At 36.2% G+C, this 17854-nt stretch overlaps 1 protein-coding gene across 3 annotated transcripts in view; it reads right to left on the reverse strand.

Moving 5' to 3' along the window:
• The window catches only part of oxr1a (oxidation resistance 1a), a 196086-nt gene that overhangs the window by 67246 nt on the left and 110986 nt on the right, over positions 1–17854 (reverse strand). The window contains exon 1 of one of the 3 annotated variants that reach the window (XM_067410625.1): positions 11995–12275. The exons of the other annotated variants lie outside the window; for them this stretch is intronic. Within the exon in view, the coding sequence (XP_067266726.1) occupies positions 11995–12127 (133 nt within the window). The 5' untranslated portion in view covers positions 12128–12275. Of the gene's footprint in view, positions 1–11994; positions 12276–17854 lie in introns of those variants that run through there. 3 annotated transcript variants of the gene reach the window in all.

The raw sequence follows: 17854 nt of genomic DNA on the forward strand, positions 1-17854 counted from the left end.
GAGTTAGAGATTCGTAACCCTAAATATGAGCAAAATAATAATAGCTAGCAAACAGCACGGTTAAATAAAATGTCCGTTTTTATGTATTTGTTGTGTGTCCTTTATTTGAGTGTTGTTGTCACACAAGGACGCAGAACGCATGCGACCAACTTCAGCGTGACAGAGAAAACAACCAGGCTTGTGTTAGCAGCAGCTGCAATGGCCCGGCGGATGTTATTCTTAGACCGCTCTCATTTACTGCTCAGAATGGTGCTGGAAACAAGTGCCCCATCATAATAAGCAGGTGGTACACACACACACACACACACACACACACACAAAGTGCTGGAATGAGATGACTATAGCTGTGGGGAGGCTTTGTCATTTGCTGTGCAAAACTGTGTTATTTTAACAACAATGAGCAAACAATCTGATTCACTATTCCAACATCAGTCTTAAAAGGACAGTTCACTCAAAAATTAGCATTCTACATTCTATTATTTAGTCAATGTCATACCAAATGTATGCAGTTACTTTTTCCGAACACAAAAGGAGAAAACAAAAAAGCACTTTGGAAGGACAGGAGGGTGAGTAAATAATGGCAGTATTTTTATCTTTGAGTGATATTCCTTATACGTTAACAGAGACCTGTACTAAACAAAACATCTTTACCGATAAAGAGACAAACAAAAATAAATATATAAATAAATACAATCGTGTGACAGCGTTCGCTGCAGACGATGAACACAGATTCTAGAAACTATGTCGACTCCATCACACTGTCCAGCCTATTATGAGCTATATAACATGCATTTCTGATTGTAAAGTACATGCATGTAATGAATTAGCATGATGTTTAATGCTGTTGCTCATATGACTGTCAGTCTCAAGTTCTCATTCTTTTTTCACAGTAATGCTTAGACGCCCCATGAAGCTCATTTATTAAAGCTCAACATGTTTGAAGCTCAACATGTTATTAAAGAGTGTCCAAAACAGTGGCATCTAAACACACATTGTGTAATATAATAACATGATTAGACTAATCTGATTTCTGTCTAATACTAATGATAATATCTATATCAAACGTTAAACAGGAAAAGAATCTTTTGTGCAATCACTATGTGCAACAGAGACAACGCTTTCTCATGACTGTGAGGACATGCTTTTCATTCCATCACTGAACAAATTGATTCTGATTTTCTTACCATTAGTAGATTTATTCAGTACTTTCAGGGGTTGTTTTTGGAGAAAAAAAAGTCATAATTTAGTTAATGACCATATTTAATTTATTTTAAGACTTCTGCAGTATATTTAAATAACCACTGTTAGTGTTAAAGGGGTTCTTGATTATGATATCACTTTTTTTTTTTTTTTTTTACTTTAGTTAATGTGTAATGTTGCTGTTTGAGCATAAACAACATTTGCAAAGTTACAACACGCAAAGTTCATTGCAAAGGGAGATATTTTCTTTTTACAGAAATCACTTTTTAAGGACTACAACAAATGACTGGTAAGGACTACAACGAGCTTGGCGCATGGTCTAAAAGTGTTGTCCCTGTTCTCTTAATGAGTAATGGGTGTGATTTGGCCGTAGCGTGCAATAAACTAATCAGAATCTCATGTCCCATTCCCTTTAAAAGCCAGTTGCGCTTGCATCATGGAGGATTCGCAATTTACATGGTGGAATTTTTATGCGGAAAACTGAATGCTTCTCTAGGGAGGCTTTTCCCGTAGATGGTCTGCTCGCGTGCTTTAACTTCCAAAGCACCAAAGCATTTTTATCTTTATGCACGCAATAATCATTTTTTACACTGTAATCCTATTATTTTTTTAATATTTGAAATGTTTGTGTCCTGCTGCGCGTCCCCATGTGTGTGTACGCGCGTTGTGCATCCATAAGCGCATATTATTAACGTGCTCTTTAAATAAAAAAACAAATATTATGCCATTGACTTTAGACCAGGTTTCAGTTGGTCAATGGCACAGTCTATTTCAGTTGCCTCAAAATAGTAATGCGCCATCAATGCGCATGAAAACACCTTGTTTTCAGACCAGTAAGCCCATGGCCGAACAAATAGGCACAAATTAATTTGCTATTTAAACAACGTGGAGCAGGATGTGACGGGCTGAAACTAGCAAAACGCAACACTTGCATTGCTCATCGTACTGCATTGCGCCGGGTGTATGATAGGGCCCTCAGACTGTGGGTGCATTACACTGTGTTCCAAATTATTATGCAAGAGACAAATCAGTAAGATTTCTGTACAATAAACATTTAGATTTTAGTTTTTCTAAGAAAATGTTTGTTCATTTATTTATCCATATCTTTTTAGATAACTGGTATCAACCTCAGACACAATAATTTGCCAGATCTATGGAAACCCTACTTAGAGGTTGTTCCACATTATTAAGCAAGTCACAGTTCTCATGCAATATGGGGAGGAAGAAAGATCTTTTTGAAGATGAAAAGCATGAAATGGTGCAATGTTGTGCAAAAGGCATGAAAACAACTAATATTGTGTGAAACTGAATGGAGATTATCATATTATCATAAGATTTGTGAGTGATTTAGAGCACAGCAGAACTTGGTCAGATAAAGGCTTATTAATGAAAGTTCCTGTCAAAAAAATGTATTGTATTAAAAGGGCAGCTATAAAAAAAGTTGAGCAGCAAACAGGTATTTGAAGCTTCTGGTGTCTCTGGAGTCTCAAGAAGCTCTCCATGCAGGCTGGCAGTTGTGCGTAAAGATGCATTTCAGCCACTCCAAACCAAACCTCACAAAGAGAAACATTTACAGTGGGTTTAGAAATACATGAAGACTCATTTTTAAATAGTTTTATTCACTGAATAATGCCGTACTACTACTGGATGGTCTAAATAGATGGATTCCTGGATGGTTGGTGAATGGCCACCACGTTCCAATAAGACTGCGATGTCAGCAAGGAGCTGGCGGGTGATGATTTGGGCTGGAATATTGGGAAGTAAGATGGAGGGTATTAAAATGACTTTTGCAAGATATGTGGAGTTCATAACTGTCCATTTTCAGCTATGGTATAAAAAGGAGGATAGTGCATAGTACAATGCACTACTGTACAATGCACTATGCACTATCCCATGCTGCAAAAAACACCACAGCAATAAAACTGTTTGTATTTCTACACCCACTGTAAATGTTTCTCTTTGTTAGGTTTGGTTTGTGGTGTCTAAGATGCATTTTTACGCACAACTGCCAGCCTGCATGGTGAGGTTCTAAAGACTCCAGAGACACCAGTAGCTTCAAATACCTGTTTGCTGCTCAACACTGGCTTTTTTTATAGCTGCCCTTTTAATACATTTAATTTTTTTGATAGGAACTTTCATTAATAAGCCTTTATCTGACAGAGTTCTGCTGTGCTCTAAATCACTCACAAATCTTATGATAATTTGATAATCTCCATTCAGTTTCACACAATATTAGTTGTTTTCATGCCTTTTGCACAACATTGCACCATTTCATGCTTTTCATCTTCAGAAAGATCTTTCTTCCTCCCCATATTGCATGAGAACTGTGACTTGCTTAATAATGTGGAACAACCTCTAAGTAGGGTTTCCATAGATCTGGCAAATTATTTTGTCTGAGATTGATACCAGTTGTCTAAAAAGACATGGATAAACAAACAAACAAACAAACATTTTCTTAGAAAAACTAAAATCTGAAATCTTACTGATATGTCAATTGCATAATAATTTGGAATGGAGTGTATTTCTAAGCCAAATTAATTTTGAATCCAGCATACAAATATAAAATAAAAAATAAATTGATACAGAATGTATATATATTTAATTATTTAAAGGTGCTCTAAGCGATGTCACACGTTTTTAAGCCAAAACATTTTTTGTCACATACAGCAAACATCTCCTCACTATCCACTAGCTGCCTGTCCCCTGAACACACTGTAAAAAATGCGGTCTCTGTAGTCGCCACAAGCTCCGAAAACGGCATTAAAAAACAAACTGGTGCAGCCTGGACCACGAAACATAATAAACCTGCTCCAGCCAATAACCGACAAGAATGATTTTAAATGCGCGTTCATGAAGCACGGATGGGAGGAGGAGGAGGGAGGGTCTAGCTAGCCTCTGTTTTGTTTGACAACACTTGCGAACGTCAACAGGAAGTTATTCCACCCAGGATCGCTTAGAGCACCTTTAATTATGTATTATATAAATATATATTCCTGAATCAGATGTTATTGCAGCTTGTTTTAACTTGGTTTCATTAGAATAATGTCTGCATGGTACATCAGACTATTTTACGTCAAAAGTACAATGAGAATCTTGTTTCATCATATGACCCCTTTAGCAAAGGGAGATAACAGCCATGGGAAAAACATGGCAAAGTTGCTCACTGAACCGAACAGCTTAAACACCCCGGCAGTCACGGCCCAGACAGTCACAGTAGCTGGTGTGTGTGTGTGTGTTTGCTGGGACTGCAGTTTGAATGCTGTGTCAGGGGAGATGCTGAACTCCACACGGCCTGTTCCTTTCCCTCATTAACACCCACCCCAGGTCAATTAATCAAACCCCGATCCTGTCAGTGGCTCTGTGTGTGTCACCCGCACCAGAGCCTCTCATTAGCACTCACTCCAGGGTGACTAATCGCAGCAAGATCCTTCCATCCACTCGGTTATTGCTTTAGTGAGCACTATTTAGTTTGCAAATCAAATAAAGCAGTGGCTAAAGTCTGCCTCTATTCTGTTGTCCCAAGTTCAACTCTGCTCTTAATATGAGTGCATAAGACACGCTGAATATACCCCGGTATGGTAGGAAGGTTGAATAATGAATTGAACAATGAGATATTTGTTGAAAGAATAATTAAATTATTCTATCAAGGAAGATAACACTAAAACACCTGCAAATGGGCTACGGCTTTGTTTGAAGCACTTGAGTATTGTATAATACAGTATATCTAGCATAGTATTTAAAAAAAAATAGTATATTAAACAGCATATGATGATGTTCTTTATTGCTCAGATTCAGTTTAGCTAGTTTTAATGTAATTCTGTGTAACATGAATCGGAAATTTAAACGAGCCACTGCAAAACAAAACAAAACAAAAATTCAGGGAATCATTTTGTGTCTATGTATGTCATCATTTCATGTGCCGATATGAAAAAAATAATTAAATAACTTTTAAAATAATTTTTTAATTTATTTATTATTTATTTATTTAAAGAGGGACAATGTGCATTATTTAACATTTAAATTAATGTAAAGGCAAATTTCACCATCAGTCCTTTTGCAGATAAAAAGAAATACAAGTAAAAAGCATAGACAGCTCAGTTAAATAGCACATATATAATACTATACTATAATATATAATAGAATAATAACACTTAAATAATACAAGTCTAATATATATATATACATATACACATTGTTAAAACATTTAAATTGAAAATATTTATGTATTTAAACATTGTATCCAAACAACATCCATCCATTTTGGTTGAGCACTTGAAAATACTGCTTCATTTTCCTATTTATCATTAGAAAGGTCTAAAGTTTTATTATGAAGTATGAAATTATTATGAAAGAAATTTATGACTGTAATTTCTTAACTTTTGTAAGGAAATCTTATGCATCCACTGGGAGAAAAAACAACTCCTGTACAGTTCTCTACACTGGAGGAACTCTTATACATTTGTTTAATGTTTAATGTTTACTTCAAATTTCTTTAGAGACAAGTATGGAGTTTGGGCACCCACCAGCAGAAACATGAAGCAGCATTTACTGCAAACCTATCGATCCGCTCTGATTTCAGTGAATTTTGCGATTTCATAATCGCACTAAGCCAAATTGCGATCAGTGTTGTAGTCGAGTCACCAACTGTCGAGTCCGAGTCCAAGTCAGAGTCACCAAAGAAGAGTCCGAGTCGAGTCCAAGTCGAGTCACCATTACCAGAGTTAGAGTCCGAATCGAGTCTCGAGTCCCCAGAGTTCGAGTCCGAGTCGAGTCTCGAGCTCCCAGTGCCTATATGTCTCCACTCTGGGACCTTCAAAGAACTGATAAAATGTATTAAAGAGGTTCTACATTAAACAAAAATGATACCACTGTCACGATTGCAAAGGGAGTTTATTTACTGATTTGACATATACACTTTGCCAGACACATTTGCAACTTTACGACGCCATCAAAAGCATGTGTTCAAAAGCATGTGTTTACTTCCATTGTTGTGAACGTGCATTTTACTGGGCACTGTATTTCAAAAATACTTAAAACGTAAAAATCAATACGATATGCCGAGAGAGAGAGAGAGAGAGAGAGAGAGAGAGAGAGAGAGAGAGAGAGAGAGAGAGAGAGAGAGAGAGAGCGTTTGTGAGTGAGTGACCGAGTGATTTAGCGTGAGTGCGTTTGTATGTGTTCAAGTGAATGTGTGTGTGACGGCACGCGACTGGTCAGAAAGCAACGTGTAACGTTAGTCTGACATGTTTCTTGTCCACGACACCACAGGATTTTAGGAGTCAAAATTGCGTCATCCATCTGACACAGTGAAAAAAAAAATTTGTGTAATCTGACACAGTGACTATCGCAACAGACAAAAAAAAATCATGTAATCTGATCTGACACAGTGACTAGTAAATTATCAACAGACAAAAAAATTGTGTAATCTGAACCAGACATTAGACATCGTCGACGTCTGATGCCAAATTGTCAAACATCGCCCAACCCTAGCTTCTTCTGTTAATTATCATATATGCATTAGTCAATAATAGTTTTTTTTAAAGCTAACGTTAGCCAATGGAAAGCATTTTACTTACTTTTCTGGGTGCATCTGTGACAGGTGTCTGTTAAAGTTTGAAGTTGTCCCAGTCTTTTCCTCAGTTGTGCAATTACACACACAACATTTAGCGCTGCTCTTTCCAGCATTAGATGCAAAATTCGTGTAGGCGAATTTCACGATCCGGGGCACATCTTTCTGCATTTTCCAAATTTGAACATTTAGCACGCGAATCATGCACGAGCGTAAAGTGAGTGACGTCAGTGAGTGTGTTGTCAAGAGAGCGAGCGGTAGCAGTGTCTGTGAGGGAAAAAAATAGATCCCGGCCGGTCTTGGGCACGAAACCTTATATAATATTATATATAAACTTATATAATTTTTTACAACATATTTAGTCAAAAACAACGTGATGAATGCTCAAGTCCGATTTTATATATCCTCGAGTCCGAGTCCAAGTACAAGTCATCAGTCCGCGAGTCCAAGTCGAGTCACGAGTCCAGAGAATGGAGTCTCGAGTCGGACTCGAGTCCAAAGAATAGTGACTCGAGTCGGACTCGAGTCCGAGTCCAGGACTCGAGTACTCCATCACTGATTGCGATTTCTGTTCTTTGTGCAGCCATATATTAACCTCACAAAAACAAATGCTCACTTCACACAAATAAGCGACACTATAAACACTATAAAAAAAAGGTGTATATATATATTATCTATATATATATATATATATATATATATATATATATATATATATATATATATATATATATATACACACACTTCAGCACACTATAAAAATGGAATGATAGTAAGTTATTTGAAACATACCCATTGTGATCCAGATTTTCTTGTGGGAGATATGATGCATGATTTCTAAGACAAGAACTACAGTATGACACACGAGGCACAAATAAAGAATGAGTCTTCTTAAATTTATTGGCATGACTAAAGAGCACACTGGGATGAGACGTGACGTCTAGCTCCACACTTCCCTTCAGCAGTGATGCTTTAACTATTCTTCATCTCACTGCATGTGGCAGCCTTAGTGCTAAATCCATATCACCATTGGGAAACCAGGATAAATAATGCGGGTCAAGGGAAAAAAAAAGACCCAGATGGAGGCTGGAGTTGAAAGATCAGCCGCTGTGCTGCAGGTAAACGGCTCCCTCTGCCTTTGACGCACACTGGGCCTGGATGCTTAGTCAGAATTTAAAAGGTTATTGAATAGAGGGCAAAGTTTGATCCGCTGAGCGTCAACCATCCTGCTACTTTAGCATTTAGTCTAGACGAGAGCAAAATAAACACCACTGGGACTGCAACGCTTTCAAGCAATCAATGAAGTTCAAAGGTAACGTCCACGGAGTCAATGCTAATGTTTCATTTTCCTTTTGGTTCGCATCCAAGTTCCATACAAAAGAAAAAATAATCAAATGAGATGATGTACCTTTCATTTGTTATTAATTCATTGAATTTAATTCACTGGATTAAAATATGCATTTTGACATGGTTATAAAATACATAAACATTTTTATTTTATAGTTTTTTTTTTGTATATATATATATATATTATATATATATATATATATATATATATTTTATATATATATATATATATATATATATATATATATATATATATATATATAATGTATGATATATTAAAGATATTTTACTAAATGCAAATTAAAATGTAACCTATGAATTTAATACATTTTATATTTGTAAAACAGTCATTATAGGACACAATTTAGTCATACATTACACACACACACACACACACACACACACACACACACACACACACACACACACACACACACACACACACACACACACACACACACACACACACATACTATGGTCTGTTTGAATACTTGATTCTGATTGGCTGGAAGCTGTGCATTAAAACCATTTAATGCATAGGTAGTTTCTAGTCAGTTTATTGACCGTTCTATATATATATAATAATATATATAATATAATTTAATACCATATAATATAAAATATAATATATATATATATATATATATATATATATATATATATATATATATATATATATATATATATATATATATATTTTCATATGATAAATTAGAAGATATGATTATTATTTAATTATTAACAATAATTAAAAATCACAAAAAATGCCATTTTAATAAAACTTAATAAAATAGGTACCATTATCATACCATAATATAAGATTTTGATACCACTCTAGCGCAGGTAGTTTTACAGATAAAGCGCTTGGCCAGCACACAGCAGTCATGCCATGCTAGCTTCAGTTCTACCTGTTTTGGCATCCACACATGACCTCTTGGGTTGGCACAACATAGTACTGCCTAATGCACCAAGGAATTAGTCTTAACTCAGTAATGAAAATACACCCACACACCCTATTCATCTTTGGGGGTGATCTAGAGAAAAGCAGGATGCGTCTTGTGCCTCCCACGTCTGTCTAAAGCCAGTGCAGATGTATGCTAATGGACTCCCTGCGCTTCCAGCACGGCATCAGTGCGGCCCACTCATTCTTTAGACCGGTTCCTCTCTCGTAATGAGGGGCCAGAGGCGCTTCAGAAAACAGTGTGCCATTATTTCATTGTTTTGGGATTGCATGCAGATTTACAAATTAAATGACTTCTGAAATTCCAACACTGAGCATTTCAGGTTGATAAATATATATAAATATACAGCTATGGAAAAAAATAAGAGACCACTTAACATTGATTTCTGAACTTGGAGTGGTCTCTTAATTTTTTCCATAGCTGTATATGCATTCAATTAAAAAAAAAAAAAGCAAAATCAAAGCATTTATTGAACCCGACTGTACTTCATTACAGCTGTTAAGCAAGTGTTAAGCAATGAAGGATTGTGATTTCCTACAGTCAGATACTCTTTACATGAGGACAAGCTAAATTTGTTTTTACCTCTTTGTTTTTAATCCATTTATCCAATTAGGCTTACATAGTGCTATCAGTATTTAACTGCTTTGGTAAGTATCAAATAGGAAGAACAGCAATATTGTTTACTGCAGTTATCCTTTTATGTGTCTAACTGAAGGTTGTGGCCAACCGATGGTGCAATACTATTTCCTGGACTTTAACAGCAGCTCCAGAATGCAACCTTTTTTTCCTGCCAGTGTGACAAAATTTTGTTAGAGGTCGCACTGGTGCGACCACCATGCTGCCCAACTGATAAGAGGTGCCATTTCTGTTGCATGTGAGAAACATCAAATGGCAAACTAAACAAAAGTGGAACAAAACCACTCGGACCATTAATAGACAATGCAGCGTGAGCTCAGAACAGGTACTCACGGGCCAATCAGTGATCACACGACACTGTTAATACACAGCGCTGGGAGATCCAGTGAGAAAGCATTTTGAATATGCCACAGAATTCTCTGTTATCTAAAACCAGATTAAACAGCGCTGACGTGGAAAGTCTGGAAACCAGGAGAAACATTGTGCATTGAACTAACAAGTTATAGAAGGCTTTGCAGTCCACAAATCACCAACATTCACCATGGATTTAATGTAGTATGCTAACTGTAACCATGGTATTGTGGCTGAAATAGTCGAATGTTTTTACATTATTAATTTCAAGGTTTGTGCAACCTTTTGAGAGTGAAATTCAAGCACTTTTCAAGGACTTTCAACTGCTTCACACAACTTTTTCCATCACTTCAAAGCCCTAAATGCAATTGTAAAGCAGGTCAAATTAAGATGCTAAATTTTCTGCTTATGCTCCTAAAATTTTCACTAAGGGCGTACATTGCTCCTAGTAAAAAGAAGTTAGTGTAGCCTTGAATCTTATGTCAGGGTGCTGTAACATCAAATATAAGACAAGATAGTTCTAGAAATTCAACAAAAATGTGTTTATTAATATATACACTACTGTTCAAAAATTTGGGGTCAGTAATTTAAAAAAAATTTAAATAAAATAGAAAATTATTTTAAATTGTAATAATATTTCACTCTGTGTGTTATTAAAAAAATGCAGCATTGGTGAACACAGAAGACTTCTTTTAAAAACTTCAAAAAAATCATACTGCCATACAGCACATACCATCAGGCCTCCCAGCCATCCTTTGGCCTAATTAGTCCCTGCAATTAACCTAACTCACAGCCCACAGTGAATACAGAACAGTGAGTGTGCTGTTGATGTAGTGTTCACAGAACTTTCGGCTTCTTTACAAATCTGCGAATCAGACATGTATACACAAACCATTTTTAGGGTGGAGATGTCTGAACCTGTCAGTGCTGATACCATGTGCGGAGTTCCCACAGTTTTTGGCCAATGGATTTCCATTGCCATTTCCAAAAACCAATGAAAATGAATTAATCTTAGTGTTATTCCAAATCTGTATGACTTTCTATTATCCGTGAAACATTAAAAATGAATTTCGGTGACACTTTACAATAAGGTCGCATTTGTTCTAATACATTAACAATGCATTAACTAACATAAACTAACAATGAGCAATATATTTTTTACAGCATTTATTATCCTTTGTTAATGTTACTTAAAAATGCTCATGTTAGTTCACAGTGCATTAACTAATGTTAACTACATCTTAAAAATTAATTAGTAAATGTTGAGATTAACATCAATACAGATTAATAAATGTTTGGTAACACTTTATTTTAGGGTCTTTTGACTAGTTGCTTATTAGCATGCATATTACTAGAATATTGGCTGTTTATTAGTACTTATTAAGCACATATTAATGCTTTATTCTGCATGACCTTATTCTTAATCCTTCCCAATACTTAAACTTAAACTTACTATTAATAAGCAGTAAATGATGAGTTTACTGAGGGAAAAGTCATAGTTAATAGTGAATATGTGTTCCCCATACTAAAGTGTTACCATATTGTCAATTGTTAGTTCATGTTAACTAAGACAAACATATTAAGTAGAGAACTTTCAGTTACTTTGGTTTCATATGACCACAGGAACTCTGAATATGTACATGTCAGTCTGAGCAAACAAAACCTGAACAACATTGCAGCAATTATCTGTACAATACCAAATGTATCTACGTGTATTGTAAGATCGGGAACATGAATTCTTCCTCGCAAAAGTTCAACAGTCAAATCCAATGCAAATGCACAGGAGGGCAGCTGACATGTAAAAACTCCCTTAATAAATAACTCACTGTAGTACTGCAGCCATGTTGCGCTGTCAATGTTTACAGGCGCACAACAACTGCGTTTCAACCTGCGTTTATAAAACTTTTGAGAAGAAAACAAAACTAATACCTGCAGAGTGTGTTTCATGCGCGTTCTCCATGGGTGTTTCGGCATCAGAATAGTCTTTAAAGTGAACTTCCCTCACGGTAACAGGCCAGATTTTGCCAGCGATCGCGTCTCTGAATGACTGAATATAATCCATATTCAGATCTTCCCCAAAGCATTTAAAACATTTAAAAAGCAAATACAAACAACGCCGAGTTATCTGCCCAGAGCTGACAGTAGAAACATGAGGACAGAATCAGGAACTGAAACTGACAGCAGCTGCTCAACTTTTTAGACGTTTTTTGCGCGAGCAACGTGACGCGACGTTACCAGAACGCGCATTGCAAGTGATGGAATGCTGACGAAACAAAGACTTTGATTGGTCGACTGGCTGTGACGTCAGGGTTTTAAGCGTGATAGACGCGTCGCGTCAGTAAAAGTACAGTGAAAAATTAACGAATTAAAAATGTATTTATTTTTTTGAAAAATCCAATTATGTTTACTATATATTACGAGGATTTTTTTTTTTGTGTTCGTAAATTGCTCCCAAACATAAAATAACAACGCAATATAACAAACTACAACATAATATAGGCCTACGTTCCCCAATTGTACATGGTTGACCAGGTGATATTTTAATACAATGGACACTAATATTGTAGTCTTTGAAATTAATTGTTTAAAATAGCTACCATGTAAAATATACTGTAAAATACATCTTATTTGAATGTATACAAATAATTGAGTATCATACTACCATTCAAGTGAGGTTCCCAAAAAATTGAGATCATCTAAAAAATTAATTTCATTTAAATGCTGTTTTGAAGCAGTATATATAGTGAAAAATGTTGCGCATTAGCCCTACTTAAAACACAATTTTTGTCACAGCATGACACTGCTATCACATGATTGCCTATCTTAACATGCCAAAATAACAGTAAACCTTGAATTCAGAGGGGGTAAATTAGACAAACATGCTGTAATTATGCAGTCACAATTATATTTTAACTTGATGAAAACAGCTTGCAGGGAAAACTAGTAGGCCTATCTCCACCTCCCCAAAACATCTATATACAGCTCATCTGATGATATGAGAGCCACTGCTAATTGCAAAGTTTGTTCAGTGTCTTTTTAATTCATCAAGCTAATTACATCCCAAGGGGTGACAAATGAAATGTGCCTCTCAGGCCAAATTTACACACATCCCAAAATCCCCAAAAAGTACATGAGTGAAACCCCCTCTGCTGGTCAGCCATAATATTGCAAACTATTTGTGCCATGTTCAGCTGAGTTAGCAACAACAACTACTGATAAAAGACTTCCTGAAAGCCCATTGTTGTGGAAACAGCTGAAAGTTATCATCTGAGTAACACTGAAGCCTGAAAGTCCATACGCCCTGCCAAAACAGCTGTGTTAAGAGGAAAACAGCACAATGAAGGTGCATCTGATGGATGAAACTTCCTCCTCATCCAGACCTGGTGTTTTATCATTCCTCTTATTGGTCATTTTAGTGCAGGAACTGTGGCGTAATTCACCCTATCTGTGTTTTTTTAGTAGAATGTATTCATATTTTGAACTCTTCATTTTCAGTTTTCCATTTTGTCTTTTTTTCTACATAGCTTTTGTTGATTTTTATCTCAATTTTAGTTTTTGTGATTTTAGTAGCCTACTTAAATGCATTTCAGTTAGTTGCCAAAGCAACACATCTAAATTTCACTAAAGTTGAAACAGTAAACAGTAACTTTAAAACAAAACTTAAGTTTACAGTAACTGTAAACAGTTTATTACAGTTTTAGTGAACAATAACAACATTGCCCAAAATGAAAATTCTTTATTTAACCGATCATCTCTTCTTACTAGTTAATTTATAGCATCAAATAAACATGAATGAACATCAGAAGGAATGTTGTTTTAAATGCAGAAAGATATAAGTACACACCATTTTTCAAATTCAAGTCCACCGAGGTTAATCTTCTAACTCCTGACTGCTTTGTCGGACACAATGGCGGATTCGGCGTTATGACTGGTTAGATCACTTGTCAATCAAACTCCCGGCGAAGAGTCAATTGCAGTTATTTGCGGAATTATCATCTTTACGTGGGTTGTGCCTCGGCACGGCCCCTCAGCCTGATTGAATCTAACGTTTGCTGTCAGTCACTGCACCGGTGTGGATACTGTACTTCAGAATTACAGATTCTACATCTTGGAAGTATGACGAAAATAAGAATTTTCACCGGAAAATGTCATCTGAACAATTAAGTAACAAATCTGCCACTTTTGTTCTGACCAACTGAGAAAAAAGCATTACAATAAGTCGCTTTACTAATGGTGATTAAATCTAACAATCACATCAAACTGTGCAAATTATTATTATTGTTATACTTTGTTCTCAAATTGTTGATGTTAAAAACATCAGCATTGTGTGATTATGTGTATTTAGTGTGTATTAAGCGTTACCTGTAGATTTCAATTTCTGTAGCAACTCCGCAGTCTGAAGTCTTTTGCTTTTGACTACAGCTTAATCTCCAGTTGTCACTGATGATTGTCATTTGGAACTTTCTAGATTACAATCCGTCATCAAAATGATAAGTTAATTATTGCAGCTGCTGTGAGAAAAGGCTAGCTGTAGCATCCTTCACATGCGATATAGCCTACTAGCTGGGACTCCTTCTTTATGTAAACAGATGTGACGTAATGACGAAAAGACGAACGGCTGCATGCTCGAATTTCCCACAAATTTTTATTTTGTTTTGGGGGTTTTTGTCACTTGAACTGATGTTGTATGGAAAAAAAATCTCTAAAATTATTTTTGTATTCCACTACAAACAAAAGAAGTTACTGGTTTGGACTTTGGAGTGACATGAGGCTTTTTCATTTGTACTTAAACTATACTTTAAGTGCACACAAAAGTTAAAAGACAGCCCTTGATGTGCTGTAATTTTGTGTGGCAGTTCAAAAACCAGCATGTCATTAAATGATTTCTTAAATAATGAGAGGTTAAGGGTGTTTCAAACCATTCTGTGCTGGACTCAACACAGATACAGAAACATACTATTGATTCAAAGCTCAGCTGTAATTAAAGGACAGTTTAATTTCATCGGCCTTATGAAAGATCCATCATTCTCATTTCACAGACAAGAAATAAAATAAGCTCTATTAGTTGAGGGAGATTAAAGCAGGGCTTCCCTCCTATCCAATATTGCCCTCTCCTCTCATTGCGCACAGTGTTCAATGGATGCCTTCTTCTATTTCAATTTCCAGAATGGAAGAGAGTCTGGGGAAATAATAAGGAGCACACTGAATTAGTTCCTTTGTTCTCCATTATAAATTTATAGTGATTTATCAAAGGTTTCAAATGAGAATAAGGCGGGATTTTTCCATATGTATGGATCCATCCTACCTTGTATCAACAGTTCAGGCTGCTGGTGGTGTAATGGTGTGGGAAATATTTTCTTGGCACACTTTGGGCCAATTGAGCATCCTATTGCTGACCATGTCCATCCCTTTATGAGCACAGTGTACTCATCTTCTGTTGCCCACTTCACGCAGGATAACGCATCATGTCAGAAAAAGTTCAAATCATTTCAAACTGGATTCTTGAACATCACAATTACACTCAAATGACCTCCACAGTCACCAGATCTCAATCCAATAGAGCAGCTTTGGGATGTGGTGGAAAGGGAGATTCACATCATGGATGTGCAGCCAACAAATCTGCAGCAATTGTATGATGCGATCATGTCAATATGGACTGAAATCTGTTTCCAGCACCTTGTTGAATCTATGCCACAAAGAATTAAGGCATTTCTGTACGCAAAAAAGATTTCAACTCAGTACTAGCAAGGTGTACCTAATAAAGTGGCCGGTGAGTGTGTATATACACGCACACATCTTCACTGTAACCGGTAACATTTTATAGCTCCCTAATTATTGAATACAGTCAACAAGGGTCTAAAATTAACACTCGCCCGGCACCAAATGCAAGAAAAAATTGCATTTGATGAGTAAATGAAATGGAGATATTTGCCAATCTGCCAGTAACTTCATTAGGAGCAGTAACATAAGGCTTAAATTAAATTGTAAGAACACGCTAACCCTCGCTGATGTAAGAGACGTGCAAAAGCATACAAACATTCAAGAAACAAACATCTTCAAACTGCTGTTGTCAGGGAGCCTTCTAAGGTCCTCTATTATACATCCTACTCATTTAGGCCTATCACTCTAAAAAAAATGGTGCTATATAGTACTAAAAGTGGTTCTTTGGCTCATAATCATATGGGAACCACTTTAAGTGCTTGGTAGCACCAAATCTTGGTGCTTCAGTGGTTCTTCAGCGGTTCTTCAATGGTTCTTTGGGATGACTGAGGTGCTAGCATCGCTATACTGTGTACAGAACCTGTTAAGCCCCTGTATGGTTCTTCAGCAGTTCTTCAGTGGTTCTTTGGGGTGGTTAAGGAGCTATACATCACCATTGCCGTACAAAGAACATTTTAAGCCCCTTTAAAGGTTCTTTATGAGCCAAAGATCCACTGTTGGTGATGTTTAGGACCATTTTTGTTGAAGAAAAAAAATGCGATATGGCACCTCTTATGGGTTCTACATAGCACCATTTGACAAGGTGCTATAGAGCACCTTTAAAGATATGGTGCTACATAGCACCAAAAGTGGTTCCCCTATGATTACGAGCCAAGAACCACTTTTAGTGCTATGTAGCACCTTTTGTTTTTAGAGTGAGGAGCCCAAAAAAAAAAAAATTGTTCTGGGCTCTGTGAATTGAAGCAACTTTTGCTGCCACATGTGGAATACTTTCCACATAAGCCCACCAAAAAAAAAAAAAAAAAGGTGCTACATAGCACTAAAAGTGGTTCTTGGCTCGTTTACATATTTGTGAACAAATACGCAAACATAAACTCTGTAATAAAGTTGAGGAAATTAAAATTTCTAGGAAAAGCTTCTATTTTGCATAAATTTTTAAATTTTAATAAATTTCCAATACAAATCAATGTAACACTGAGTGAGAAGTTTAATAGGAAATGTTTAAATAATAAATAATTTTTAAAACAAATTATAAGAAATTACATTTTGCAGTCTTTTGGGCATCTTTTAATAATAATAAATTATATAATTTTTTTAAAAAATAGATAAAATAGCAGAAAATAGTTTTGTTTTCCTGTGAGACCAGGTTGGAAGCATTGATGGATGAAAAGTACCTGGAAAACGTTTTTGCCTGTAGTCAAGATGGATCTCATTACTAAACCACCAGCAGAACAGCCATCTCCACAATGAATGTGTCCAGACACCACACACACACAGCACATCAACACAAGGATGAACATCTGCACATTACCCTGAGCCTCACAGTTTACAGGCCCAATTAGACAGACACAAATGGAGCAAAAACTCACTCCGGCTGGGCAAATGCAGCTAATAGAGAAGGCAGTGAAGCTCTGCTGCTGTAATGAATGAGCACTAAATACAATCAGATTACGGCTGACAGACCATCTCCCGTACAGCTGTATTTGTGATAAAAGATAAAGTGAAATGTTATTTATGACACAAAATGTGGAGCAGAGGAAGGATTGTGTATGCGGAGATAAAATTCCAGCATATGGATGTACGACGTTCAATGCCTGAGACATTTCTCATTTCCTTCAGGGATTTTTGTGGATCGTAAATTGCTTTCTCCTATCCCAGTGCAGCTCCCTGGTGAATATGAGAGCACTATGATAGAGATATTATAATAGGTCTCGGTTTAAAACTCAAAAACGGACAGTTTTGTTCGTTTTAATAAATCGGTTCAGATTCAATAATTAGATTGCATTTTCAAGGAAAGAAATAGTGTAACCCAAAGATCATATTATCCAGTATGATTTGAGAATGTTTC

This window comes from Chanodichthys erythropterus, chromosome 2 (genome assembly GCF_024489055.1).
Source record: "Chanodichthys erythropterus isolate Z2021 chromosome 2, ASM2448905v1, whole genome shotgun sequence".
Taxonomy (NCBI): domain Eukaryota; kingdom Metazoa; phylum Chordata; class Actinopteri; order Cypriniformes; family Xenocyprididae; genus Chanodichthys; species Chanodichthys erythropterus.